Source organism: Ctenopharyngodon idella, chromosome 18, assembly GCF_019924925.1.
Source record: "Ctenopharyngodon idella isolate HZGC_01 chromosome 18, HZGC01, whole genome shotgun sequence".
NCBI classification, from domain to species: Eukaryota; Metazoa; Chordata; class Actinopteri; order Cypriniformes; family Xenocyprididae; genus Ctenopharyngodon; species Ctenopharyngodon idella.
In genome coordinates this window covers 19,617,358-19,645,185 of record NC_067237.1, presented here as the reverse complement: position 1 = coordinate 19,645,185, position 27,828 = coordinate 19,617,358, and the positions used below count along the sequence as shown (strand labels likewise).

The 27,828-nt window shown below is 36.7% G+C and overlaps 2 protein-coding genes and 1 long non-coding RNA gene across 3 annotated transcripts in view; 2 read left to right on the top strand and 1 right to left on the bottom strand.

The window, feature by feature from the left end:
* Positions 1-27,828, top strand: part of LOC127499340 (uncharacterized) — a 58,225-nt gene that overhangs the window by 18,858 nt on the left and 11,539 nt on the right. The gene's annotated exons all lie outside the window — the stretch shown is intronic.
* pex11a (peroxisomal biogenesis factor 11 alpha) lies at positions 28-5,482 on the top strand. The gene is made up of 3 exons (XM_051869526.1): positions 28-450; positions 566-681; positions 4,185-5,482. The coding sequence occupies exons 1-3, from the start codon at positions 395-397 to the stop codon at positions 4,751-4,753; spliced, it is 741 nt and encodes a 246-aa protein (XP_051725486.1). The 5' UTR covers positions 28-394; the 3' UTR covers positions 4,754-5,482.
* The window catches only part of LOC127499334 (RNA polymerase II elongation factor ELL2), a 49,959-nt gene continuing 29,120 nt past the window's right edge, over positions 6,990-27,828 (bottom strand). The window contains exons 5-12 of the mRNA XM_051869521.1: positions 21,185-21,426; positions 18,697-18,821; positions 14,080-14,200; positions 13,278-13,719; positions 11,328-11,391; positions 10,832-11,003; positions 10,118-10,162; positions 6,990-8,762 (exon numbers count right to left, since the gene is read on the bottom strand). Coding sequence (XP_051725481.1) covers positions 8,652-8,762; positions 10,118-10,162; positions 10,832-11,003; positions 11,328-11,391; positions 13,278-13,719; positions 14,080-14,200; positions 18,697-18,821; positions 21,185-21,426 — 1,322 coding nt within the window. The 3' untranslated portion in view covers positions 6,990-8,651. The remainder of the gene's footprint in view (positions 8,763-10,117; positions 10,163-10,831; positions 11,004-11,327; positions 11,392-13,277; positions 13,720-14,079; positions 14,201-18,696; positions 18,822-21,184; positions 21,427-27,828) is intronic.

Genomic DNA, 27,828 nt, shown 5'->3' with positions numbered 1-27,828 from the left:
GTAAAACTGTAAAGGTTTCAAACGAATTGTTTGAAAGAACCGATTCCGGAAAGTGAATCAGACTTCCTATCGCTAAACAACAACTTTGTCCGTCATAAATTATACATTTTAAATCGCCTATAATTAGTTAGGCCAAAGCTTTATTAATTTTTACAAGCGCGACACAATAATGATTTACTAAATGGATTGAAGTTTGTTCTTTGGTCCAGCGTGTGTTTTGTATGTTGCATGAACTTTCACCTCAGTTCCCATAGCCACGCAGGATCTTGTGGATTTGCCAGGACATACAGTGACTAAACTAACACGGATCTTTTAACTCTGAGTATGCACTGCTTTTCGACTTTTTAGTCTTTTATTCCTGAAAGAGTTTGGTTGCACACTAGCTGTTGCACACATGGAAACTTTCATTAGCTTCACTAACCAAAGTCAAGGAAGGGATCGCATATTCAGGTCAGTGCCTCTTATCAAAGCGTGTCATCCGTCAAAACAACACTGAATTGAAATTATTTCCAATGAAAGACGAGCTAGACTATGTCTGAACATTTTATTTGTTTGTTTGCTTTAGAGCAACCCAATATGCATGCGCTTTGGCGAAATATCTTCTGAGAAATGAAGCGAAGAGAAAAGAGCTGGTGAAAAAGCTGCATTTTCTGGAGTCTAATATGAGTTCGGGGCGGAAGCGTAAGAATGAACATTTACTGTTACATAATACACAAAACAATCACATACAAAACAAAAGATCTTTCATTTCTTTCTCAGTAGTTGCTAGTATGTATTTTAGCTTTACTAGTACTTTGTTTTGAGATACTACTAGTGGCCTACTATTTATGACAGTTATATTTCTTATCTCTCTAGTAATCTACCTTTACAGTTCAATAACATGTCACAATGAAATCAAAGTGGATAATTCTTATATTTTTATGTAATATTGCAGTATTTATTAAATAATTTATACACTGACTGTCCAGCCCAAAAATAAATAAATAAATAAATCTGTTTGGATTTAAATAGGCAAATGCTTAAGTGTCTATGACTGGATCATCATTGCAGTGATTATTATGTTTCTAGCATGTTATATGTTTGGCAACAGTTCTTTTACCCCTAATTGATGGAGTGTGTAGCTTTTCATTTCTTAAAAAACACGTAGAAAGACACATCATGGCAATATTCTAGGATGATAATGTCAAAATCAGGCTCAAATTGTGAAAGAATGGCTGGGAGGAAGCATAAAGAATCATTTTCACATATGAATTGGCACCAGACTTAATTTGATTGAAAGTCTTTGGGATGTGCTGGAGTAGACTTTACAGAGTGCTTGACTCTCGCATTGTCAATACAAGATCTTGACCAAAACTTGATGCACCTCTTGATGGAAATAACATCACAACATTCATTAATTTTTATTTTTTTATTTATTTTTTTTTTTTTTTTGAGTCAAGATCAAACTCTTTAAGCAGATGCGAATGAGATCCACCAATTGCAAACCACAACCATCCAATCAATTCCCCATGGACAAAATCATGTCCCACCCTACATATTTTCTTGTTCGAGAAACCGTTTCACTCAGATATATGCCACAATAAGGAAGAAGTTTTTCACAGCTGTTTTGCCACAGACTTTAAAATAACTCTGTCGAACTGCTAGTGATGAGCGATAGGATAAAATTTTAACCCTGTCATTTATATGCATCATACACCCATGGCAGTGATACACATCACCAAATAGGCTTGTCACTACAACAAATGATTATAAATTGAACAAAACCTTGTAGTTTTAATAATCCTCAGTTTCACCATGTAACAAATTAATGACTTCAATCTACAACTACTATAAACAGGAAATATATCTGACTTTACCTGCATACATTCAGTACACTCACATAAAATGTTATATAGTATGTAGCAAATCTCAACTGCTTGATTGTTTATGTTGTTGCATAATTTAATCTACATTATCACCCAGCATTACATTTAAAGTTGTATATATGTAGTACTTGGGCTGATGATGCTTTTGGGAAACCCAGCCCTGATTAGTGAGCTAAAGTTCTCAGAATGGCTACTTTATAGCACTGTTAAACTCTTACTAGTAAGATTAAACCTGTTACTAATAACAATTGAAATACAAACTGGAGTATAACATGTTTACTAGTGTCTATTCAATTTGCACTTGGAAACCGAAATAAATGCTATTAACTAAAAGTAGAATAAGTACCGACAACAATTGGGATAATGGCTAGTATGTAATGATGAATAAGTACTAGTGACTAATTAAATAGATACTAGTCTCTGTTGGAATAAGTACAAGTAGCATAAAAATAGTAGTAATTAGGGCTGGGGGGAAAATCGATTCACCTAATTCGATTTTTTTATTTATTCCCGAATTGATATTAATTCATATTAAATTGCTTTATTTTAGTCCTTGCTTATAGACGAGGAGGAGCATGTGTTTTTAAGTTGATAAGTTTTGTGCGCACACATCTGAAGCGCATGCTCAGAAAGCCGCCTTCTCAAGACAGCGTGCGAATGCTGAATTGAGCTCTCTTTCAGATCTTCTTGTGCTTAAACAGACATATTCACACAAAATTATGTCAAAAAATTACGGTCTCGCCGAGTATCTTACTAAACATACCTCCGGTTTCACAGACAAGGCTTAAGCTAGTCCTAGACTAAAATGCATGTTTAAGCTGTTTTAACTGCAAGCAACACTGAAAGATCTTAAAATATGTCACTGCCATTGTTTTGTCTTGAGATGCAAACCATTGTTTTCTCCTAGTGCACATTTATAAAAGCTACTTTAAAATCCTAATTAAACTAAGGCCTAATCCTGGCTTAAACTGAAGCCCCGGGTATACTTCGGCCATCCGCATTTGTGCACCGTCCGCATAACGTAATTTTCGTCACGCAGAAGGCTCGCGCCTGGCCGCACACCCCATCCACGTGCAGCCCAAATTTCGAGACCGCGTGGACGCGTGCAACAGGGCATGTGCAAGCAAGAAAGAAGAGTCCACTAGGTGGCAATACGCACAGTACTGAACACAGTGTGCAGTCAACGAAGAAGAGTGTGGAAAGAGCGATTTAAAAACAACATGCTTGAAACAAAGAGAAACTTCTTTCAAGACGAGTAAACTTAGAAGCATATCCTTCGCCATCGTTTTAGATTCTTGTTCAGTGTATCTTCCAAACTATGTTGCAATGGTGGATGCACTATGTTTCTTCTCCGATCATGCCCAGCGAATGTTCCGTTGATGACTCAGTGCTGCCCTCCGATGTCTGGTAGAGTATAGTAAAAAGTTGTACTGCGCTTGTGTCGAACTCAGTCATCCGCGCGCATCCGCGGTTGAGTATACTTTGAAAGATGCGCGGACACAACTGTCCGGGCGCGGAAAGTGAAGTATACCCGGGGCTTAAGTGTAACCCCTCACCCAGGTCCTACTCACCCCGCTCTGCATGGGCCTTGAACCTGGGTCTCCGGCGTGGGAGTCGGACACTCTAACAAGGAGGTGGGCTGCAACCTCTAACGTCAGTCACTAGAGCAATTCTTGAGATCAGAGGAATGAGGTTTACTCGCACAGCGACTACTAGCTGGCCTCCTTTACATAAGCCCTGTCTGTGAAACCAGGCCAGTCTGTTACATTTTAAGTGAACCTATAAACAGTGGAGAAATAAAATGCATATGTATCAGTATATTGGATCCGTGCAGCTCTTAAAGTGACAGCAGCCTAATAAACCTGCTGCTGTCTTTATTTTAATGTTAATCAAACAACAAAGGACAAAGAAAAAAAAAATCACACTGCTCTTGACAGAATCTATATTTAATTTATACAGTGAAGACTATGCAGTGCTTCTTTACACTTGATTATTATTTTTGGCGATATGTGTTGATTTGGTCAGTATTAACACGACGTCGTATTTCTTACTAGTGGAAACAAAAATCGTAGCAATATCGAATCGCAATACTTGTAGAATCGCAATTCTTAAAAATCACAATACATATTGTATCGGCATCAGTATTGTGATAGGTGTATCGTCCAAGCCCTACTAGTAATAGTACTTTATTATTAAAAGCACTAGTAAAATAAAACGTTAATACAGTTTTATGGAATTAACTCAGCATCTAGCTTGCCTCTGTTTTCACAGAAATGAGAAGAATATCATCCATAATGGATCTGTTTTGCTCTTTTTCAGTATTCAGGCTTGGGAACACGGTGAACTCTGTCAGTGCAGCCAAGAGCACTCTTGATATTTCTGACCCCGTGCTGCGCTTTTGCCTTACTTTTGCCAACTTCAGCCGTGCCTTGTACTTCATCTGTGACAACATACTCTGGGCCAGAAGTATCGGGCTAATACAAGATATCAACAAGGAGCGTTGGAGCTTAAACTCCACTCGCTTCTATTTCCTGTCATTGGTCATGAATCTAACCAGAGACGTCTATGCAATTGTCCAACTCATGGTGCAGAAGTCTCGGGACAGACACTACCAGCAAAAAGTCGACCAGCACCTTAATGAAAGCCCGGATGTGGCTTGTGTCATAGTGCCTCAGCTTGATGTGTTCCTCTTCCTTCTCCTCGAGAGCCTCAGAAGTCAGCCGTCTGTGGCTCTCGATACACTTAAAAATGTTTGCGATCTTTTCATTCCACTTGACAAACTGGGCATTTACCAGACAAATGCAGGGGTGGTGGGCTTCTGCGGGCTCGTTTCCTCTTTCTTAGGCATACTGTCAGTCTTGAGGCCCAACCTCAGAATCAAGCCATGATTTAGTGAATGAGGAAAATGCTTTAGAGTAACATCTTGAATTAGGATGCTTTCCTAACAAATGCTTTTAATGTGAAATTAGACTTCCATTAAGCTTACTTTTGTGAAGGGATCAACTTAATTGTTGTGTAAGAGAATAGAACATACCCCTAATGCAGCAGTGCACCTGCAAAAAATAATACTAAAAATTAGCATCATTTAGATGAGATTTCGCAGTGTGTGTTTGACCACATGCTGTGTACACTTTCATTAAATAGAGTGCCTTGCCATATCTGTTGTTGTATTACCATGGAAGCCCAAGTGAAATAATACACCTGTATAAGCACCGTTTAGTACTTTTAATAGAGATTATATCACTTTGGTACCGATATTGAGATGATGAGGGTACATTAACAAACTTGTGACATTTATTTTCCTGGCAAAAGATGCTCTTTATGGTGGCAGATGCACAGCTTTTTGAAATATGTGCTTGACATTTAGTCTCTTCTATGTGGAGAACCATTGTGAAATTAGATATATTCTACCTCATCCTGGCAGATCCTAGAGTTGTTTACAGATGTGTATTTTATTTTAGGTGTCAGACAGGGTTTTGTTGGTTGTTATTTTCAGTTTTGGTTTATCATGACAAGACAACTTTTATTACGTTCTGATTCTAGATAATTGGTTGTCAGCACAAACTGCTTTAAAAACTGTGAACTTTAATAAAGCAATTTTTATGCACTGTTAAAAAGGTTTGGTTTATTTTTTCCCTCATGTCTGCCAAAAGAATATCTCAGTAGTTTTACTTGGTTCTTTCCATCAGTTATTGATTGGATGGAGGAAGATTGGCTAAATTTGAGGGTTTGTTTACACAACAACAATGTACTAAAAATGGAAAAGGTTTTTCTTTGTGTTTTTCCCCGTTTAGACAACATTGTAAAAATGATTCCTATTCACACGGATCCGTGAAAATGGTTAAAAACGGCAACTACTGGCCTGGCAGAATAATACAGCGATGTCACTTTGTAAATAAACACTACGCGCCTATAGACTGAACACATAATACGCATGTGCATGACGTCACCATTTTCACAAATTTGCTTTTTTGTAGTTTACACAGAGACAATAACGGTATTGTTTTCAAAAACTTTGAAAGCCATTTTTAAAAGTTTTAATTTTCAGGCCCCCAAAACGGCATTATACATGAATGACCAAAACGCCTAAAAAGTTTAGTTGAAGATGGTGTTGTGTAAACAGATCGCTAGATTTAAAGTCACAATGTAACAGAAGTAGCATCAGAGCTTTTCTTCATATTTTGACATACATCCGTGTGAGACAAACTATCGAAAAGAAAAAATGTAGGGCAGGGACTTGGTTCTATCCATCAGTTGTTCATTGGATGGAGGAAGAATGGCTAAAGGGTTTGTTTACATAACAAATGTACAAAAACGGGTTGAAAAAAAAAAAAAAAAAAAAAAAAGGTTTTCCTTTGCATTTTATGTGTACAGACGACAACTTTGTCAAAACGATCCCCGTTCACATGGATCCGTGAAAATGACAAAAAAAAAAAAAAAAAAGCTGTATTATGCTGCCAGGCCAGTAGTTGCCGATGTAACTTTGTAAAGAAATTTGTAAAGAAACCTATAGGCTGAACATGTAATATGCATGTGCATGACGTCAGCGTTTTCACAAATTTGCGTTTTTGTAGTTGGCACGGAGACGATTATGGAATCGTTTTTTTTAAAACTTGCACTTTGAAAGCCGTTTTCAAAAGTTTGCATTTTCAGGCCCCCAAAACACCATTATACGTAAATGAACAGCCAAAACGAAAACAAGTTTTCAGTTTTTAGTTGAAGATGGTGTTGTGTAAACAGCCCTTTAGTTTTAAACTTTGTTGAAATCTTCACTAGATTTAAAGTCACAATGTAACAGAAGTAGCAGAAATCTCCCTTTCCATCAGTTGTTGATTGGATGGAGGAAGATTGGCTAAATTTGAGGGTTTGTTTACATGACAACAAATGTACAAAAACGGAAAAGGTTTTCCTTTGCATTTTTCATGTACAAACGACAACGTTGTCAAAATGATCTGTGAAAATGAATAAAAATGCTGTATTCTGCTGCCAGGCCACTAGTTGGCGATGTCACTTTGTAAAGAAACTATGCGCCTATAGACTGAACACGTTCCATAATACGCATGTGTTACCTTCAACACTACTAAACACACAAAGCTGTGAAATTCAGAAGACATGTCCATAGTATTAAGTTAATGTTGTCCAGTTTATTTAAGGCATCTACATCAATACATGAAGTTGCCCCATGAAAGGATGAAACAAACTGTTAACAATATAAAGAGCAATGCTATTTTGGCATTTATTTATCTATCAGTTTTCCAGCCAGATAACAAATCAGGATCAAGAATTAGAGGAACTAACACTGTAGTGACATAAATAACAGATCAGCAGTCTCCACAAGAGAAATGTCAAAGCGCAAAAGTGACACAAAAAATACTTCCATAATGTACATGAGGCTATGGGCATGGACAGGAATGACATGGACGTAGAGGGACTTTGGAAAGACTTTGGAAAGACTTCTATAACGTTTGGTGTTTGAGTCAGATCGTTAAGTAAAGTAGAAGACCAGCGAGATCCTCCATCTGTGTTCATTAAGTCCTACATTCTGGGAAAACAGACATACTGTATACTTTCATTCACATAAAACATGACCCAAACGCAAATCAGGATTCAGAGAAAGCCTGACACAGTCACCTTCATGCTTTAAAGGGAAAGAACGCAGAACTATTTCAAACTTCAAGAAATGAAACAATAACGACATGTCAATAAAAAATACATTGAAGTTCCTGTGACATATCCAACAGATAAGGTCATGAATTAATCAATACATTTTTGTTAAAAAAGGATAAAAGAAATTAAATGTGCTTTAAAACATGATTGTTCTGCTGTTTAGTGTCCAAATAATAATAAAAATAATAATAATAATGTTATCAACATTATTTTAAGGACACAGTGTGCTGTAGTGGTTTGAGCACTGGACACAAAAATCATGAGAATATTATCACTGCTGTTTTTTTTTTTGTTTTTTTTTTTCATTTTGATACGTCCAGGTTAAGCACCTTTCCTCTCGTTACACAATTGGCTACAGGAATTCGAGATTAAATTTGGATCCCAGAGCTCATCGTTGTGGCTACACACAAACAAGAAAGGTCTGGTCTAATCGAGAGTCTGATGGAGGTGCTTTTCACGCAGACGTTCATATGAAAGAGTGCACCCTCGTACTCTACAGAGTTTGTTAGGATCACCCCAGAGCTGAGAAAATTCCAGGTTTCCCTTCTTCTATCCAGTGATTAAACGCTCTATTATAGATGTCAAGATCTTACAAGTGTACAAATATACATTCAGTAAAATATCAAAATAGAAACTGTGCTTCGATAACAGACAGCGAACACGGTTAAGATAATCATCTCTCATCATCCAGGCTTTATGATTGTACCATAAAAGCAGCCTGCAGCCTTGAAGGTCAGAGCTCAGAGCTGAAGTTAGAAGATCAAGGGCAACAGTTACACGTATGCTGCATTTGGGTGGGGGGAGAAAACTATTTTGGCTTAGGTTGGTGTCTCACGTCTAACCAAATTCCTCAACACTTTTTACACGGACAAACAAAAAAAATCAAAACTTTAAAGGGCTTAAGTCACTAGTCAGAGGTCTTGGCCTTTGTTTGATAGTTTGGACTTAGATCCTCTGCCTCCACACAGTTACCCACAGTTTGTGCGGAGGAAAGACGTGGAAATGCCTTGTCGTTCTCAAGGAGAGACACTTGGTCCTGGATTATTTCCACTGAGGAGTCTTTTGGTCCGTATGAGCAGACTTGGAAGGAGGAGGAGGAGGAGAGTGGAATGGCTGGCACTAGGAGGGCGCTTGTGTGCGGTCATAGTCCAGAATCAGGCCTTTGATGTGCGATAGTTTCTGATGGAGATACTCGCAGCGTTTCTTTTCTTCCCGGTAGCCTGGAAACTTCTACAGGGACAGAGAAGATCATAAACACATTGTAAATCAAACAAGTAAATCAATATTGATACTTTAGGGGCTTTCGCACAGGGTAGTTATAGGAACTAGCCACCAGGGCGGTCCCTCAAGAACTAAATTTTCCCCTAGGGCAATTTTCTTGGTTGCATTCGCACCGCCAGTAGGAACTCTGAAGTGACATAAGTGACTTAAGCGTGGCATTCAACAACTGGAGGATGAAGGACACCGTGATCGGAGCTGTGTTTTTGTTGTGTGTCATGGGTTTTGTGAATGTCAACATATAAGTTATGTGATTGAGAGAGTAAAAAGGAGGGCTGAGAACATTGTTGGGGAAAGTCACTTTTAAAAGTAATGCATTACAATATTTCGTTACTGCCTAAAAAAGTAACTAATTGTGTTAGTTACTTTTTAATGGAAAGTAATGTTACGTTACTTTTTCTCATCTGGGCTGGGCTGTTTGTTTGAATTTATAACAACAAAAAAGTTCTATTTTTGGCAAATATAAAGGCTCTTTCACAATAAAAGTGAAATGAATAAGCCTCAGGCTGAAGGAAATGCAAATTCATGCCTGTACAGTAGAGGGTGCAGTTTAAACAAACAAGCCTTTCAGCTGTGTTGCCGTTCTGGATTGCAGAAGAATAGGACGCAGGAGAAGTAAATGAGTAAATGTATGCTCACATCTAGTGTACAACTAGTCTACAATAACCATCATGTTCAAACATCTGCAGGACATACAGTGTACTACATATAATGTTTTCATATAGACCCAGAATACAAGGCATAATTGGTCCAGTGATGTTATTAACTGAAAATATTAAAAACTATTGAAATAGTTTTCATTAATTTAAAAAAGATCAAATAAAATATAAATATTAAATGAAAAACTTAAAAAAACTAAATGAACATTACAAATGTTGCCTTGGAAGCTAACTGAAATAAAATAAGTTTAAGTTGAAGTACTTAAATTACTAAAACTGAAACTGAAATAGAATTATTTTTTAAAAACTAAAAAAAGTATGAAAATACTTAGTATTAAAAACAATGCTCAAGGCTGCTTAGTATTAAAAAGTAAAAATTACTAAATTACTAAAACTAAATTGAAATGAAGATATAAAAAAAATAGCTAATTCAAAATATTAATAAATACTATAATAGCATTTAAATAATACTAAAATAACACTGAAAAGTTAATAGGATTTCAAGAATTTATATTAGATTATTCAAATAAGGCTCATAGTTAAGTTATTATATTTGAACCCAGCTCTAGTTTGGACAGCCGTAACATATTAAATATGCAGTTCAGTGAGTTCAACATGTGCTTTACACACACAATGCAATTCTCTTACCTTCTTATACTTCCTATACTTCTCCATTATTTGATCTTCCATTACCTAGGATAATCAAAATCAAACATATTAATCTAAAATAACCTCTGACATCATGCATTATGTAACAGTTATATAAGGTTTGCTAAGGAATTTTCTTGTAAAACACAGACACATGCTTCCACAAGTAACTTTTAAAACGGGGCATTAAAGTTGCAATAAAAATGTACAGTACTGTTCAAAAATTTGGGGTTGTTAAAACTTTTTATACTTTTGAAACAAGTCTCCTCACCAAAGCTGCATTTATTTGTTCTAAAATACAGTAATATAGTGAAATATCACATAACTGTTTTCTATGTTAATATATTTTAAAAAGTAATTTATTCCTGTGATCAAAGCTGATTTTTTCAGCATCATTACTCCAGTCTTCAGTGTCACATGATCCTTCAGAAATCATTCTAATATGCTAGTTTGATGCTCAAGAAATATTCTTGTTATCATCAATGTTGATATTTTTGTGGAAATGATACTTTTTTTTTTCAGGACTGTCTGATGAATAGAAAATTGATTTTGTTTTTATAATATTGTCTTTACTGTTACTTTTGATCAATTCGATGCATCCTTGTTGACATAAATTACTAATTTCTTTCCAAAAAAAAAAAAAAAAAAAAATTTGAACAGTACTCCTGACTTCAAACATTTGAACAGTAGTGTATATGGTGTCTTTTTCTATACCTTATACTCCTGTGTCCCAGGAGACAGTGTTTTTATCTTGGAGCCCAGCTGTACAAAGATCTCTGTGACTCTCCCTATGCGCTCATGAAGGTCTCTGTACTCGTCGTATTCTGCACAGAAATCCTCTTTGTACCTCTGTCGCTGCTCAGAGTCTGTAATAGTGTTGTATTTTCTGAAAAGAAAAGTTCTTGAGTGAACTAAACAATTTTAACAGTGACAATAATTCAAGTCAACCAGTCCAGGGAGAAACCAGTAGGTGGCACTGCATGTCAAAATAAATTAGTATTCTTATTCTTGAGGCTTTTGTCTGAAATGATCAGTGCTGTTTGTGAAGGTTACAGGATTTTGTGTTTTCTATAATTTCAGTTTTAAAATTCTGGTAAATGTGCAGCACTGTTCATTTTCTATTCCTTCATTCATGCATCCAGTGCATCAACAGACCCTCTCCACCTGTAAACACAGAAGCACAAAGCAGCCAAATACAGGTCTTACTTACAATAAATAGTCAGGCAGCTCATCTGGCGAGGCACGGGTGACAGGTGTGTTGGGCCGTTCGTGGTCTACACATTAACACAAGAATGATAAAATGGTTTATGTAATCTCACTACACAAACATATCAAAGCGCCATATCATGCTGCCCGGGCTGATGGAGTCATTTATCAAATGTTGCGATAAGGGACGTGGAGGGCGGTCGACGCTGGCAAAGGCTGCCTGACGAGACGTCAAGCTTGAGCCGGCTGTCAAAGCGGGCTCTGCGCACTTTACAGTGGGTCGCCCAGCTGTTAGCGAGTTAATCATCCACTCTAGTACTAGGGAAGGGCGCAGACAAGCAGTCACCTCACACGCACACATCTGTGCGCTCGCACACAAACAATCAGGAACATTTCCTGAATTGCTTGGCATGTCTGAACCTGTTCTGCCACCATTTGACTTGAAATGAAAGCATCTTGCAGTGAGCCACTTCTGAGAGGAACTGCAGTGGCAGAACCGAGACATGCTATTTATTTTTCTTTTACGCAATAGGAGTTATGCAGCATCAAAAATATTTAGTATAGAAATGCCCTCTGAGAAACAATGACTCCATTGCCCTTATGGCAGTGCAAGTAAATATTGATCATGATCACCACAATCCCTGCTAATATCACTGCCTGACATTGTGCCATGTAACAAGCATTATCATAAACTTAGATGGATAATAATAAGTGATTGAGGTATCATGTTGTACAATATTTTCTCAATATCTCTTGGCTGATAACAGAACAGCTTAAAAAGCTGTTAAATAATCACTTTATATGTTTAAAGGTGCAATGTGTAACATTTGGGAGGATCTATTGACAGAAATGCAATATAATATACATAGCTATGTTTTCAGTGGTACATAAAGACTTTACATAATGAACCGTCATGTTTTTATTACCTTAGAATGAGCCATTTCTATCTCAAACACCACGGGTCCACCCTCCATGTCAAGTCGCTGTTGTGCACCAGCATGTTTCTACAGTAGCCCTAAACGGACAAACACTCTACAGAACGCGTTTCGTCACTATGTTGTTCTTCTAAAACTAAATCGTTCGTGTTTTTAGAGGCAGCTTTTTGTGCGCCGTTAGTTGCAGTTCGCAACCTCACCGCTAGATGCCGCTAAAATGTACACACTGCACCTTTAATAAGATATATTAAATTTATTTGTTGTAAATTATTAATTCAATTTTTTAAATTAAAATAATATTTATTTTAAAGAATAAATGTTAATAAAAATCAAAGCTTTTTAAAAAAAAAAAAAGTTGTGAAGAATGTGAAAACACGTCCTGTGTGAATGGCGCAAGCAAATATACCGTAACAAATTATCAATTAAATTTAATTATATGTTGTAATTACACTATTGGTATTGATAATCATTTAACTTTCCCAGTTATTCCTAATAACATAGTTTGGAGTTGGTAAAAGTTTTTTAATGTTTTTGAAAAAAATTGCTTATGCTCACCAAGACTGCATTTATTTAATTAAAAATACAAATCTGATATATTAGTGTGATTTAAAATAACACTTTTCTATATTTGTATATATTTTAAAATGTTATTTATTCCTGTGATGCAAAGCATCATTACTTCAGTCTTCAGTGTCACATGATCCTTCAGATATCATTCTAATATGCTGATTTATGCTCAAAAAACACTTATTATTATCCATACTGAATATTATTTGATGAAAAAAAAAAAGTTCAAAAGAACAGCATTTATTTGAAATAGAAAACTTTTTAACATTTTAAATAAATGTCTTCTGTCACTTTTGATCATTTTAATGCATCCTTACTGAATAAAAGTATGAATTTATTAAAAAAAAAAAAAAACTTGCAGACCCCAATCTTTTAGTGTAGTGTATATATTACATTCTCTGCAAATAGTATATCATCCTCCAGTATATTTATTTTTAAACCTCTTAACCCACCATTAATATTTTCTTGGTTCTGTTTGAGGTCCGGACTGGTCTCGGCCCACTCAGGTTTTAAGCGCTCCCTCTCTTTTTCTTTATGTTTCTTGGACTTCTTCTTTTTGTGCTGGCCGTTCGCTAGCTGCTGGTCAGTGCGGATTTCTGGTTCAGTTCTGGTGTGTTTGGGGCTGGTGGGTGGCTGCTGTGCTGGTTCTGGCTGTTCTGGTTTGGGCACGCTGTTGGACTCGCTGAGCTTGTGCCGCTGGTAAAGACCATCTGGGCTCTGCTGAACTGAATTGGTACCCCTTTGCAAACTTGTGTTTCCATGAGTGGAAGAGTTACGGCCCATGGAGGAGCTGAGATGTCCATTGGAAGGAGATTGCAAGGGCATGTTCTGGTCTAATAAACGTTGCTTTTTCGGCGTCTGACTTTCTAGATGGTCGGAAGGCACTGGGCGTTTCTGGGAGTAAAGAAAGAAAGAAAGGGATTTTTACAAAGTTTGCAGATGGAAAACAGCATGACGACTAGCAATAGTGTGGACCAGCAGCTTAATTGGCTCCTGCAAACAGCAGTGACTGAAGCGCCTCCAGCATCTCCATAAATAAAGAGCAGACGGCGCCAAGCATGATCTTCACAAGAAAACAAAAAAAAGAAAAGGAAAGGAGGCTCTTCTCACTCTCATTTCAGGTAAATCAATCACATATTCAATGACAAACCTGTGCAAATAAGAACCTGGTAGTTCATTTCAGAGATTATACAACATGCAAAATGAGACCGACAGGGGAAAAAGTAGCACTTCTTTTTATAGGTGCATATTTACCATGGAGAGATTCTTGACAGGGCTGAGCTGGGATGGAGAATCCCCTGAGGTTTTGTGGAATGAATGGCTGGACTGGAAGCTTTTCAACTGGCTACTGCTGCTGCTGAGAGGCTGGAGTTTTCTGGAATATCAGAGAGTGAGACGCTGTCAAAATGTCATTCCGTGCATGCTTGCCATCAGGAAACCTTTGCTAATTAAATTCTGAAACAAATCCGTGAGCTGTCCCAAGTTGAGATAAACTTCCTAGTTCCAGAAAGCTATAAAAAGATGCATTTATGCTTACAGGAACTAAAGGAGCTAAACAGGAAGAAATTTAAAGCTCACGATCAAGGTCTAAGATTTGTACGGGTGTTAATCAGGTTGGGCCGTTCCCGAACGGAGTGTAAAAACACTAATACTGCTGCACAGCATTCGGATGGTCAGAGCGCCGGGGCTTGTTAGTCTAGCTTAGCATTTCCGGGTAACTGATAACATCTGCAGTGAGACTGGCAAAAGCCTCGATAATGTCCAGTGAGGAGAACAATGGTGCCAGAGACATTCCTACTCTGTTGGAACTTTCCTCTGGCAATCTGCTTCCTACAGCTCCTTCCTCTTACAGAGCTGCTTTTTCATCACACGGATGATCGTTCCTCATAAGCGTCCTGCTTTGATGCTCTGCTGTACTAAACTACTGTGGACTACATAGTAAAATTAATGTAAAATAATATAGAATAAATATAAATTAAAAACCATAAAAAGATAGTAAAAAGGCCACTAGTTCAAAAGTTTGAGGTCAGTGAACAACACTTTTATTTAACCAATTAAATTGGTCAAAAGACTTTTACATTGTTACAAAAGTTTTATTTCAAATAAATGCTGTTCTTTTGAAATTATATCAAAACATCTTTAGAAAAAAAAAAAAAGATTTTAACAAAAATATTGAGCAGAACAACTTTTCAACATTGAATATTAAGAAATGTTTCTTATGCACAGAATCAGCATATTAGAATGATTTCTGAAGAATCATGTGACACTGAAGACTGGAGTAATGATGCTGAAAATTCTGCTTTGATCACAAAAAATAAATTACATTTATTAAATTAGAAAACTGTTTTAAATTGTAATAATATTTCACAGTACTGCTGTTTTTTTATGGAAGCTTGTTTCCGCCACAAAAAAAATAAAAAAAAAATAAAATAAAGTGATAAAAAGTCTGAATTGCGACTATATCTCTCGCAATTCTGACTTTATAACTCGCAATCACAACTTTTTATCTCACAATTCCGACTTTTCTTCTCGCAATTGCGAGATTTAAACTCAATTGTGAGATATAAAATCAGAATTGCAAGTTATAAAGTCAGAATTTCGAGATATAAATTTTTTCCTTGCGAGTTTTTAATCACTCAATTCTGACTTTATATCTTTGAATTGTGAGTTTAAATCTCGCAATTGCGATAAAAGTAGGAATTGTGAGATAAAAAGTCTCAATTGCGAGTTATAAAGTCAAAATTGCAAGATATAAAGTCAGAATTGCGAGATATAAACTCGCAATCCTGACTTTTTTCTCAGAATTGTGAGTTTATATATCTGAGTTTATCTGAAGTCTTATAAAGTCTTATAAAGTGAGAATTTTGAGAAGTAAACTCGCAATTACCTTTTTTATTTTTTATTTCATGGTGGAAACAAGCTTCCATAGTTTTACTGTATTTTTTAATCAAATAAATGCAGCCTTGGTGGACATAAGAGACTTCTTTCAAAAACATTAAAAATCTTTCCGACCCCAAACTTTTGAAGGGTAGCAGTAGCAGTGCGTGAACATTTCAGCAAACATGCTCTGTTGTGCAAGTCCCATTCTGGGGATTATTGCAAGAGCATCTCGAGCTGTCCCATTACGACCCTTTGACTGGCAGTGCACATAAAAATCGAGAAGCAGAGGTGAAGGCAGGAAAGAAACTGAAGTACACAGTCAGTTAGGCGGAGTGTGGAAAACCTCCCAAAAACACGGCTGCCAAGCTCGTATTTGGCAGGATGGCTGCCATTTATTCCCCTATTGTTCCGGGACTGAATGCGGCTGCACAGAAGCTTTCAGCATAATTCCACTCAACAGCACAGTGAATCGCATGGCTTCCTGCTCAGACAGGCCTATTAACCACATCATCTGTGCTAAAACACGTACTTAATAGGGCCTCCAAAACACATCATCTCGGCAGACTGCGGGGGCACGGCATGGATGACAATACTATACTAAACGTCATCAGCCATTCTTAGTCAAAAGGAAGTTGGGAAATAACACTGTTCTGAAAGTTTAACATATATCCAAGCAGGGTTATTATCATTACCTAAAACTAAAACTATTAAAACATTTTTGTTAACTGAAATAGTTCTAAAATATTAATAAAAACTATAATAGTATGTAAATAATACTAAAATAACACTATGCAATATCAACAAGTAGAGCAGAATAAGGTTAAGTAGGGTCAGAGCCTTTGAAAAACAGTTGCGACACTCCCATAGACTTCCATAGGAATTGAGGAATGCAGAAGTAACGCGTGTCGTGGAGCAACCAATAGTTCCAGCATCGAACCCAATTCATTTAAGGGTTTCTCAAGCACACTCTCTGGCAAGTAGATGAAATTAATGCTTTTTTTGTGACATTTTAACGCATTAGTACATAGTGCATGAGTTTCTATGAAGACTGCCCATTCAAGGAATCTAGTGCCTCACTGGATATATTATATAATAAAGAGTTTTGTTGAATGCAATTGGTTGCCTTGTTTTGTTAAAACACTATAACTATATTTCTAATTTGAAACATTATGGAACTAAAATATAGCTAAAAAAATAACTAAAATACATTTATATAACTGATAAAAAGTTACACTTAAGATGTTTGGTCACTTTTGACCACCAAGGAGTATAAGTGTGACCCAAGTAAGGAATACCTGAGGGTTAAACTCAAGAAAAACATGTTAATGTTGTCTCTTCATCACTCCACAGAATAAAATACTACTGTAAATGTTGTCAGCGTAGTAATCACTGCACATTATGTTAATATCTATATACCAACAGACCAATCTGCACATTTACATACACTTTTCAAGACTGTTAAACTTAAGTTCAAAAATGAATAAGACACCAACATTTCTACAGTAACACCATATTGAAATATATTCTGAATCTAAAAAATGAAATACTATCAGAATTAAAGCTGCAAGCAGCGATGAGAGGGCCCTCGCACCCGGGCTCACCGCCACCCGTTGGCCTTAGGAGAACAGTGAACAGTGGGCGACATGCATGTAAGCGAGTAATTACAGAAGAATTATGGCAAAGTCATTTCAAAGTGCCAAACTTCCTTCTGCCAACAGGTGGCGCTTTGACTGTAACTGAATATTGCCATGTTGATGTCTTCAGGCCAGGATTATCATCAAACGTGAGGTTTGGAGCAGATCGGACATTGCTTACAAGAACTTCCTGTTTCGTGGCGTTAATCGCATACATTAAGACTTAACCAAGTGTTGCATGATTTAACGTGTTTCTAGTATGTTTGGTACTTCGTGGCATATTGAAATGTGTTTCTGGGAATGAATTACAGTGTAAAGCATGCTATTTCCTGTTACCCACAGGTGGCGTTATGACTGTCACCGAATATACCCATGTAGATGTGTTCAGGCCAGGACTCTTATCAAACATGTGAAGTTTGGGGCAGATCCGACATTGTATGCCCAAATTACAACAACTTCCTGTTTCATGGCGAAACATCGAATTTTGTCAGGCCGCCACAGACACGCCCTTCAACGAAAACTCAAGATCTTCGCAAGTTAATGTCACAAAGGCCTTTAGATTAGACGGACCATATATGATGTTGATCTGGTTAAAGCTCTAGGAGGAGTTTGTTAAAGTACAACATCTGGAAATGGAAAAAACTGCAAAGATTTTGCAGAGAAAATTCAAAATATCTCACTTCCTGTTGAGTTTTCAGATTTTGCACCAGAAGACTTTTTTGTAGGTATTGGGCTGTTACACATGTCTACCGAATTTCATACCTGTATGTGAAACGTAGCATTAATTGAAATTTTGTAGGTGGCGCTATCGAGCCTTTTTGCCACACCTAATTCTGAAACCCATATCAGGCGTAAATTTTCACCACTTCTGATGTGTGTGCAAAGTTTCATAAGTTTTCAAGCATGTTTAGGCCCTCAAAAATTGAGATTGTCATTCTTGTTTTTTAAAAACAATTTACAAAAGAAAACGTGTTGTTAGTGTTTTTAGGTCATTGGTTTATGAGTGACAAAGTGTGTTTGTTGGGTAAAACCTTTGCTACTGTGATTTGAGACATGAATGAAGTATTTTGGTAGTTTTAGAGCATTCTGAATGTGAAATCAACTGCTGTGCCAAGATGAAAGTTGGTTAGAATAACTGTGTGAAAAGTTTTGAAAAAGTATTGAGAAATTTTTCTGTTTTAAAAAACTGCAATTGGGATGTTGGGAGTATGCAAGACAAAAAAAGGTTGGAAGTAGAGTAAAGCAGAGCAAAAATATAGTAAGTTAAAGTATGGTAGATTAGGGTCTGACTCACTAAAATGGCATTAAATATTTATAAAAAGATAAAAATGATGTTGTGAGAATTGAGAAAATGTACCTTGCCAAAACCCTTTGAATGAGTTGGCGCTCTTCCTCCACATAGCCGGGCCAGTCCCTCCGCACATGTCTGTAGAAATCATCCTTTAGAGTAAAGCTGTGGTCTTTGGGATTGAGTTTAGCCACCTGAAAGGAAATATACAATAGAATTATTCTCCTAATGAGAAACTGCCCTCTATTCCCAAAATGCACTTAAGTAAACAATATTTTAAGAGTGACTTGAATCATCAAGCTTTCCTTCAGTCAGCATCTTTTGGAAGAAATATGACACTTCAGAATTTTTTACGAGCAAGAAAAACTATGATAGGCCTTTTAAAGACATTCTTAAATACATCCAAGAGGACAATAATTCAATTCAGACCTTGTAAATGTAAAACAGAAATCATAAATGTATTGCAGCACAGGCCGTTCTGTAGAGCACTTCTACAAATGGGATATGAACCCAGCTCAACCCTGCCTCTGTCAAAACATGATCCATTCTCTAAATATCATTAAGGCAGCAGGCTAATTGCTACCGCTAGCACCGCAACCTCCCCTTGTTGACTGTGCAGGAACTCCTGAATATAACCGTGGCAGGAAACATTCAGCAAATAAACCTACTGACAAAATCAGCCTCGGCCATCTCGCCTGCCCAAATGTAATAGAGAAGCAGCTCTGGACATAAACTATATTATCTGTACAGGCTGAGTACTGAACTGTGTTTTTCTGAAGGAGGGTTGATGGGCGAGATAAAAAACAAACAAAAACAAAACAAAAAAAACTTGGCACTGGTGCAGAATGGAGCACTGACAGAGAGTTTTCATCAACAAGAGTTTTAATCAGCAACATATTATACAGACTCCAGACTATAGCTAAAATTGTCATTAAAAGTGACAAAAATAAAAACATGCGCTGATTTAAATTCTAGCCTTCGTGAGCGGAAGTCAGGAAAACTTTTTGTGCATTCAGATGGTCAGATATCATCTTGTGGGGTGGCCTTAGATAATTACATTCAGAAAGTGTTTCCTGCATGCACTAACGAACAGTATTGAAGCTTGTTTCTGCCATGAAATAAAAAATAAAAAAGGTAATTACGACTTTGTATCTCACAATTCTGACTTTTATTTCTCAGAATTAGAGACATAAACTCACAATTGCGAGTAATAAATTAAAAATTGCGTGATATAAAGTCAGAATTGCGTGATATAAAGTCAGAATTGAGTGATATATAATGTCCAATTGTGAGGGAAAAAAGACTGTTTTTTTCTCAGAATTTCAAGTGTATATCTCCCAATTCTGACTTTATAACTCACTATTGCATGTTATAAAGTCAGAAGTGCGAGATATGAACACAATTCTGAGAAAAAGTCAGAATTGGGAGATATAAACTTGAAATTCTGAGAAAAAAAGTCAGAATTGCAAGTTTATATCACAATTCGGACTTTATAACTCGCAATTGTGAGTTTATATCATGCAATTCTGAGGGGGGAAAAAAAGTCAGAATTGTGAGATAAGTCAGAATTGCATGACAAAAACTCGCAATTGTGAGAAAAAAGTCAGAATTGCGACTATAATCGCGCAATTCTTACTTTATAACTCACAATTCTGACTTTATATTATGTGATTCTGACTTTATAACACGCAATTGCGAGTTTAAATCTCACAATTGCGAGAAGAAAAGTCAGAATTGTGAGATAAAAAGTCGCAATACGTTTTTTATTTTTTTATTTAGTGGCGGAAACAAGCTTCCACAGAACAGTGCTTTTTCGATTAGTGTACAAATGACTCTTTGAACTAGTTCTTTTTATTGAGTCAGTCAAAATGATTCATTAAACAATCTTGAACAGGCTTATGAATTAGTGGTTTGAATCAAATTCAGTGAACTGTGATGTGTACTTAAGGTTAATATAATATAATAAATATATTATATTATATTATATTATATAATAGCAGCAGCACAACTGTTTTCAACATTGATAGTAATTAAAAAAATGTTACTTAAGCACCAAATCAGCATATTAGAATGATTTCTGAAGGCACTGAAGACTGGAGTAATGATGCTGAAAATTCAGCTTTGCATCACAGGAATAAATTACAAATATATTCAAATAGAAAACAGTTATTTTAAATTGTAATACTATTTCACAATATTACTGTTTTTTACTGTAGTTTTGATCGAGTAAATGAATCTTGGTGAGCATAAGAGACTTTTCAAAAACATTAAAAAAAAAATCTTACTGACCCCAAACTGTTGAACAGTAATGTAATGTAAATTAATGACATGTAATTTAAGCAGAAATATTCTTTTAAAACAGAGTGATATTTATATTTGCCACCAGTACAATCATTTTCACAACCGCATCAAATTGAAAGTCATTTTTCCTAAAAGGCCAGTAATACATTCATAAGATTCCAGCTAAGGTTTGGACACATTTTTCCATTTATGCAAATTATAAATATGTTGTTTGTTGAGCATTTGCACTGAAGCATGCCATGCACTTGCGTTTTACCTCATCCAGCACAGCGCTCAAGTCGGTCTTGTCTTTGGGGCTGGCTTTCTCCCTCTCCAGCCAGAGCAGTAGTTCTGGCTTGCTGTAGGGCTTTAAGGCCAGAACGTGAATGACACGCTCCTTCAAGGGCCTATGGGCCACCAAGCTAGGTGCACCGTTCCTCTTGTTGCTGGGTGAATGTCTATTAATGTTGTCAGAGCTTGTAGGCAGGCCTTGTTTCTTCTTAATCTTCACACATTTACCTGAGAGAAGAAAAAAAAGAGGGTCACTAATGTTTTTAATATTATTACTTGGTCTGTAAAACAAAAACATGTACCTTATATTCAGTGCTGGGTAATAACTGATTATAATCTGTATTTTTAAAAAAATTGAATTTTCTTAGGCTTATTCATTTCACTTTTGGTGTGAAAAGGCCTTAACGTTTGCCAAAAATAAAACTTTTTTGTTGTTATTAAAACGAACAAACAAGCAAGCCCAGCCCAGGTGAGAAAAAGTAATGCAACTTTTTAATGCATTACTTTTCATAAAAAGTAACTAAGTAATGCAATTAGTTACTTTTTTAGGGAGTAACGCAATACTGTAAGGCATTACTTTTAAAAGTAGCTTTCCCCAACACTGTTCCTTAATGCATTTTGACGTCTTCAAAAACAAGCTCAGAATCTGATAACACTTAAATAATAAAAAAATTGACATAAAACGGGTTGAGAGATTATTGCTTAACCTGACTGCCTCCTCAGCACTGAAAATAAACCAAGAGCTCTGCAAATAGCACAGAACTTCTGGGGCCACTCAAATCCCCAAGCTCTTGTTACGCAAAACAAAACCGAGCCGCCCTGAGGTGAAATTAGACACACACATAACGGAGAAGGGGTGAGCGCTGGGGCCGTGACAAATGACTGTCACACATACAGTAGTGTAAACAGCAAGCGCTGAACCACTTTAGGACATACAGATTTAAGTAAACATCACGGCCCCCGTAGCGCTCGTATGACCCATTCTCCGGATGTGCACTCTGAATTTGGCGTGCACCGGGTGGGCCGTAGAGTGTAAAAGAGAGCTGACGGTAAACGTTGCTCTCTCCTGTGCAAATATCTAAGCTGTGGAAAGGGAAGTACCTAAAATAGAGCCGTTTTTTTCTGCTTTCCATCTTCCCACCAGTGTGCTAATTCACCTGGAGCCAGCAGGACACAGGAGTGCTAATAGATATCAGGCATGCCTAATCTTATTAGAAGTTTAAGCTGTACTTTGAAGGTTGCAATAGGACAAAGTGAAGAATAAGCTGTTCATACTATGCTCCTGTGCGCATCCAGTTTTACATTACGTTCATGTGTCTGTTTATACTGCTTCAGGGCTTTATTATTGCTGCACACTATGCTGTTGTCTTGCGAGTTAAATTCGAATGGACTGGGTTAAATCTTATTAATTTTAAGCAATCTTCACATTAACTTAAAGGGAAGGTTTTCTTAAAGGATTAGTTCACTTCAGAATGAAAATTTCCTGATAATTTACTCACCCCCATGTCATCCAAGATGTCTTTCTTTCTTCAGTCGAAAAGAAATTAAGGTTTTTGTGGAAAACATTCTAGGATTTTTCTCCATATAGTGGACTTCACTGGCTACCAACAGGTTGAAGGTCCAAATTACAGTTTCAGTGCAGCTTCAAAGAGCTCTAAATGATCCCAGCCGAGGAATAAGGGTCTTATCTAGTAAAACGATTGGTTATTTTCTAAAAAATAAAAAAAATAAAAAAATTATATACTTTTTAAACACAAATGCTCATCTTGCACTAGCTCTGCAATGTGCCACGCATTATGTAATCTTGTTGGAAAGGTCACACGTGACGTAGGCGGAAGCACCGATCCAGTGTCTACAAAGCGAACGTGCAAAGACTAGGAGAAAATGAGATGGAGTTTTTCGCCCTACCGCGGTACTTCTGCCTACGTCACGCGTGACCTTTCCAACGTGATTACGTAATGCGTGGCGCATCGCAGAGCAGTGCAAGACAAGCATTTGTGGTTAAAAAGTGTTTTTTTTTTTTTTTTAGAAAATGACAGATCGTTTCGCTAGATAAGACCCTTATTCCTCGTCTGGGATCGTGTAGAGTGCTTTGAGGCTGCATTGAAACTACAATTTGGATCTTCAACCCATTGGTAACTGGTGAAGTCCACTATATGAAGAAAAATCCTGGAATGTTTTTACTCAGAAACCTTAATTTCTTTTCAACTGAAAAAAGAAAGACATGAACATCTTGGATGACGTGGGGGTGAGTAAATTATCAGGAAATTTTAATTCTGAAGTGAAATAATCCTTTAAAAATGTACAGTCATTTATTCAGCCTCATGTTGTTCCAATCACATGACACAAGACTCACATGACAATCACAAAATTTTTTTTTAAATAAATGTACTGCTGTCTCTTATTTTCTCCCAAAATGAAAATTCTGCCATCATTTACTCACCCTCATATTGTTCCAAACATGTATGACATTCTTTCTTCTGTGGAACACAAAAGTAAATGTTTTCAAGAATGTTGGTAACTAAACAGTTTTGGTGACCTTTGACGTCCATTGACATTTCTCTAATTTTCTTCTTTTGTGTTCTGCAGAAGACAAAGTCATACAGGTTTGGAACGACACGAGGGTGAGAAAATAATGACAGAATTTTATTTCTGGGGTCAAATATCTCTTTAAACCTTCAAGCTTAACCTCCCTGTCGCATTTGGGACAGTATTTTGTCCCGAAGCATCATAAAAGCATCTTGCAAGAAGTCTATACGACTTGTCTGTCTAAATTGCTGTTTGCTGAAAATCTTCCTCCAGTGAGCACTGAACTCAAAAACTACTGCTGCAATTTGTGGGGGAAAAAAATAAAAATAAATCATTCAGACTGGTTTTGTGAACCAGATCAATTAATTTACTGATAATATCATCTTGATATATCACTGAATAATCATTCTTGAAATAAACTAAAATGTAATAATTTTCGTTTTCTCATACAAAGCTATTATATAAGACTCTAAATATAGCAAATGAGCCACAAAAGCACTATAAAATACTTTTTTTGTCATCTTTTATTGTAACACTATGGGGGAAAAAGTGACTGGTACATTATTTATAAGCTCCACAGAAAAACAACAAGTCATGTAGGTTTGGAATGACATAAGAGTAAACGAAGAAGATTATTTGGGTGAAAACATAAGTCTTAAGAGAAAATGTGACAACATAAATTTGTAGAAACAGATGTAGTTTGCCTCAACAACAAGGGCTAGTCAGTCAACAGCCATAAAAAGTTTTCTTTTCTCCCTCTTATACAAAAGTTTCAGGTAATACTTGATTTTACAGTGTCACACGTTACATGTAGTTACTATAGTAATAACTATAATGGGGATATGGGTGTATTAACTAACTGTTTGAAACTATTATGCATAATTGCGACCCAACACCAAACCCTAATCCTAACCCTATATTAAGCACATTAATATTACTCAGTACCTAAATGTATAATTACACTGTAACAAGGACATCTTAAAATAAAGTGTAACCAATTTTTTGTTACATTTCATTATACTTAAAGGAGCCATCTTCATATTTCATATACTGTCTTTATAACTACATGATATACTGCAATAACCACAGAGCTGTGAGAACAATGACCCTATTTATGAGGAATGTTTGACTGTTACAGAGTCCAACATGCTGACTAACAAGAGTGAGAAAAAACACAAAGTACTGAATTCCTCTTGACGCCTAAACATGTTGCGCTTTGCAAAAAGTACTGAAAGAAACACTCTCCTTCTGCAAAAGCAATCGAAACACTTTACCGTGTTTTGGGGGGATAATACTGTATGAACTGTTGACAGATGTCCCAAAACTCCAACATCAAGCATTTAATCAAATCTAGCCCTACAGGCAATCTCATCAAATCACATTCCAAAATCAAATTGTTTTACCTCGCAAAGCCCAGTAATCACTTGTTTAATCATGTCTGCATGCTCGAATATGACACAATAGTGAAACATAGATAGCAGTGCTTATATTAAATGCTAAAGTGTATAGCTAGGTTATTAAGATGTTTGTGTATTCACAAACACCTGACGACCAGTGATCACCCGATATATCGGCAAGGCAGATATTATCGGCCGTTATACAACAGTTCTTTCTGGTTCTCGAATCTGATTGGCTGATAGCCGTGCAATATTCTAGTGATAACAGCACTCCTACCTTTTCACCGTTTGTATCACTCCGCTTGAAGCGACTCATGGCGGCCGAGCAAAACCACCGTATTTTTTACAAATACTATACTTATTGTACCACGAACTGTAGTTTTAAGAGTATTTTAGGCGAGAATGTAGTTGTTTAGACCTGAAATATGTGACTCATATTTAATAATAGCACCAAATTTACAATTTGTTTAGACGTTTTCGGAGATGCGAGCTCCAGGCTGTCAGCGGCCGTTCAGTGCTTGTGTACCCGCCGAGAACAGCTTCATCTCGGCAAGTGCTTCGGGGATTTGCTGTTGTGTCTTATAGTGGTTAAACATGAGATATAATTCATTTTGGGTACATAAAACAGGCAATCTTTGATCTTATTAATCTATTACTTGTTCCTGAGCAAATCGAATTGGGTTATGTTAAATTTAATAATTTAATATTAAGGCTATATTTAACTTCCTGTAGAGCACTGCTTTTGTACGTTTGACTGAATTGTACAATTGTGTTTATTTCCTATTGTCATTTTTAATGGCTATTGTTGTTCAATAAATATTATTTTATATAAATAATATGTTGTATTTGGTATTGAGAAAGGTATTGAGTGAAAGTTACATTAATACGCCATTAGATGGCGGCAAATTTTACGAGTGAACGAGTCAGTTGCAAGAGACTTTTAAATTGAAAGGGACTTTTGTAAACAAAGGACACCATTATGGAAAATTTCCTTAACTGTAAAAAGGACAAATACAAAGATCGCTTTCCTCAGCGGACATTCAAACAGATTTTTATAATGGATATAATATTATGGACATCGACCTGAAGAATGAATGTTATATCAGACACAGGTAATGCTCGCTCAGGCGATCTCTATCTCTCAATAATACTGTACAAAATACAATGAGTTTCAATGGAGGGACTCAACATTCCTTCGTTACTAGTTCTAAAGTGACGTTTTAGAATTAGTAACTGAGTTTTGGTCAAAATGTCAACTTGAGAATTGAATCCGTGGTGGAAGAAAGTAGTGCTGCACATAAGAGTGTTTTAAAGACACTCCCATTGTCATTTCTCAGTTATTTACACACTCGTGCCATCGGACTGGTAAACGCAGTATCACACTCGAAGCCGAATCACAGCTGTGCTGATATACAGCAATATCGCACGGCTACCCATGTGATATTGTTCATATATTTGGCATTTTTTAAATATTGGCATCAGCTGACAAGCTTTTCCTGTTTGGTCGACTTTTATTTTGGCAGCGCTGAGAACCATTTGAAAACCTGTTCTCTAAGATATCGGCATCGGCCTTGGCCTACAAAAAATCCATATCGGTTTACCACTAATGACAACTATACTCGTCCTGATCACTAAATGAATGAGAACCACTAACATCAAAGAGTAAGTACACACTAAATGTTTAATGATGATGCTCTTCTGCACGCCTCATATCAGCATGCAAAATTAGAGCAACCGTAATACATCTGCTCTTTATAATTAAACGTCCACTGAAATACCTGCCATACATTTGATAGCCTCTGCCAACTATGAAAACTATGATGGCAAAGCAGTATTTAGAAGCGTCTACAAGATACAGTAAGCGTACTATTACTTTACCACAGAAATACAGCTTGCCACCGCAAGAGGCTTCTCTGCTCGACTACAGAGATGGGAAAAAGTTGAAGGCCGATTTATTTTTGTTTCAGCCAAACAAATGTATCTGCCAGGCACTAAATTGTGCAAGGACATGGCTCCATTTCTACCGCCATATGCATTTGGAGCTGGTTAAAAATATGCATGGCGACGGTATTACTTTTTGCCCATGATGGAATAGAAAGCCAAAGCAAATACTATAAACTCAGTCGCAATATAAATGTGACCCAACACACCTATTATAAATCTAAATGGTGCAACATCAAATCATCCCACTTTGGTCCTCCTATAATGTCCGTCCCTAAATTATACCCCTTAGCAAGCAGTGCAGCCCAAATGTGTTTACATTACAAGGCAAATTGAAACACATACTGACAAAAAAGGATTTTGCAGGGCTTTATCTGGAAGGGCACTATTTGCTTTCCACAGTGAAAGCGATTCAGTGCTTTTAATTGCCTTGAATCAAACAGACTTTATTTTCTCCAACCACTCAAGTGCTTTCTTTCACTCCAGCACACATCCACCTTTTTAAGTCACGAGAGGCCAGAACGACGCGTGTCCTTCTCTCTAGTCGTCGCTTGGGGAATTGCAGACTTCGCTTCAGAGAGAGACCCCATGTATAATTCAGTATTTCTGCAGATGAAAACCTAATTGATCCCCAGCCATGGTAATTAAAATCCTGGGCTAAACTTCATCCACCCAGCATGAGACTTGTTAGTGCATACTTCTGGCAGTCTCAATCAGATTAATGGAACAGGTCTGTGGCTTCATGCCTGTGTCATCTGCAGAT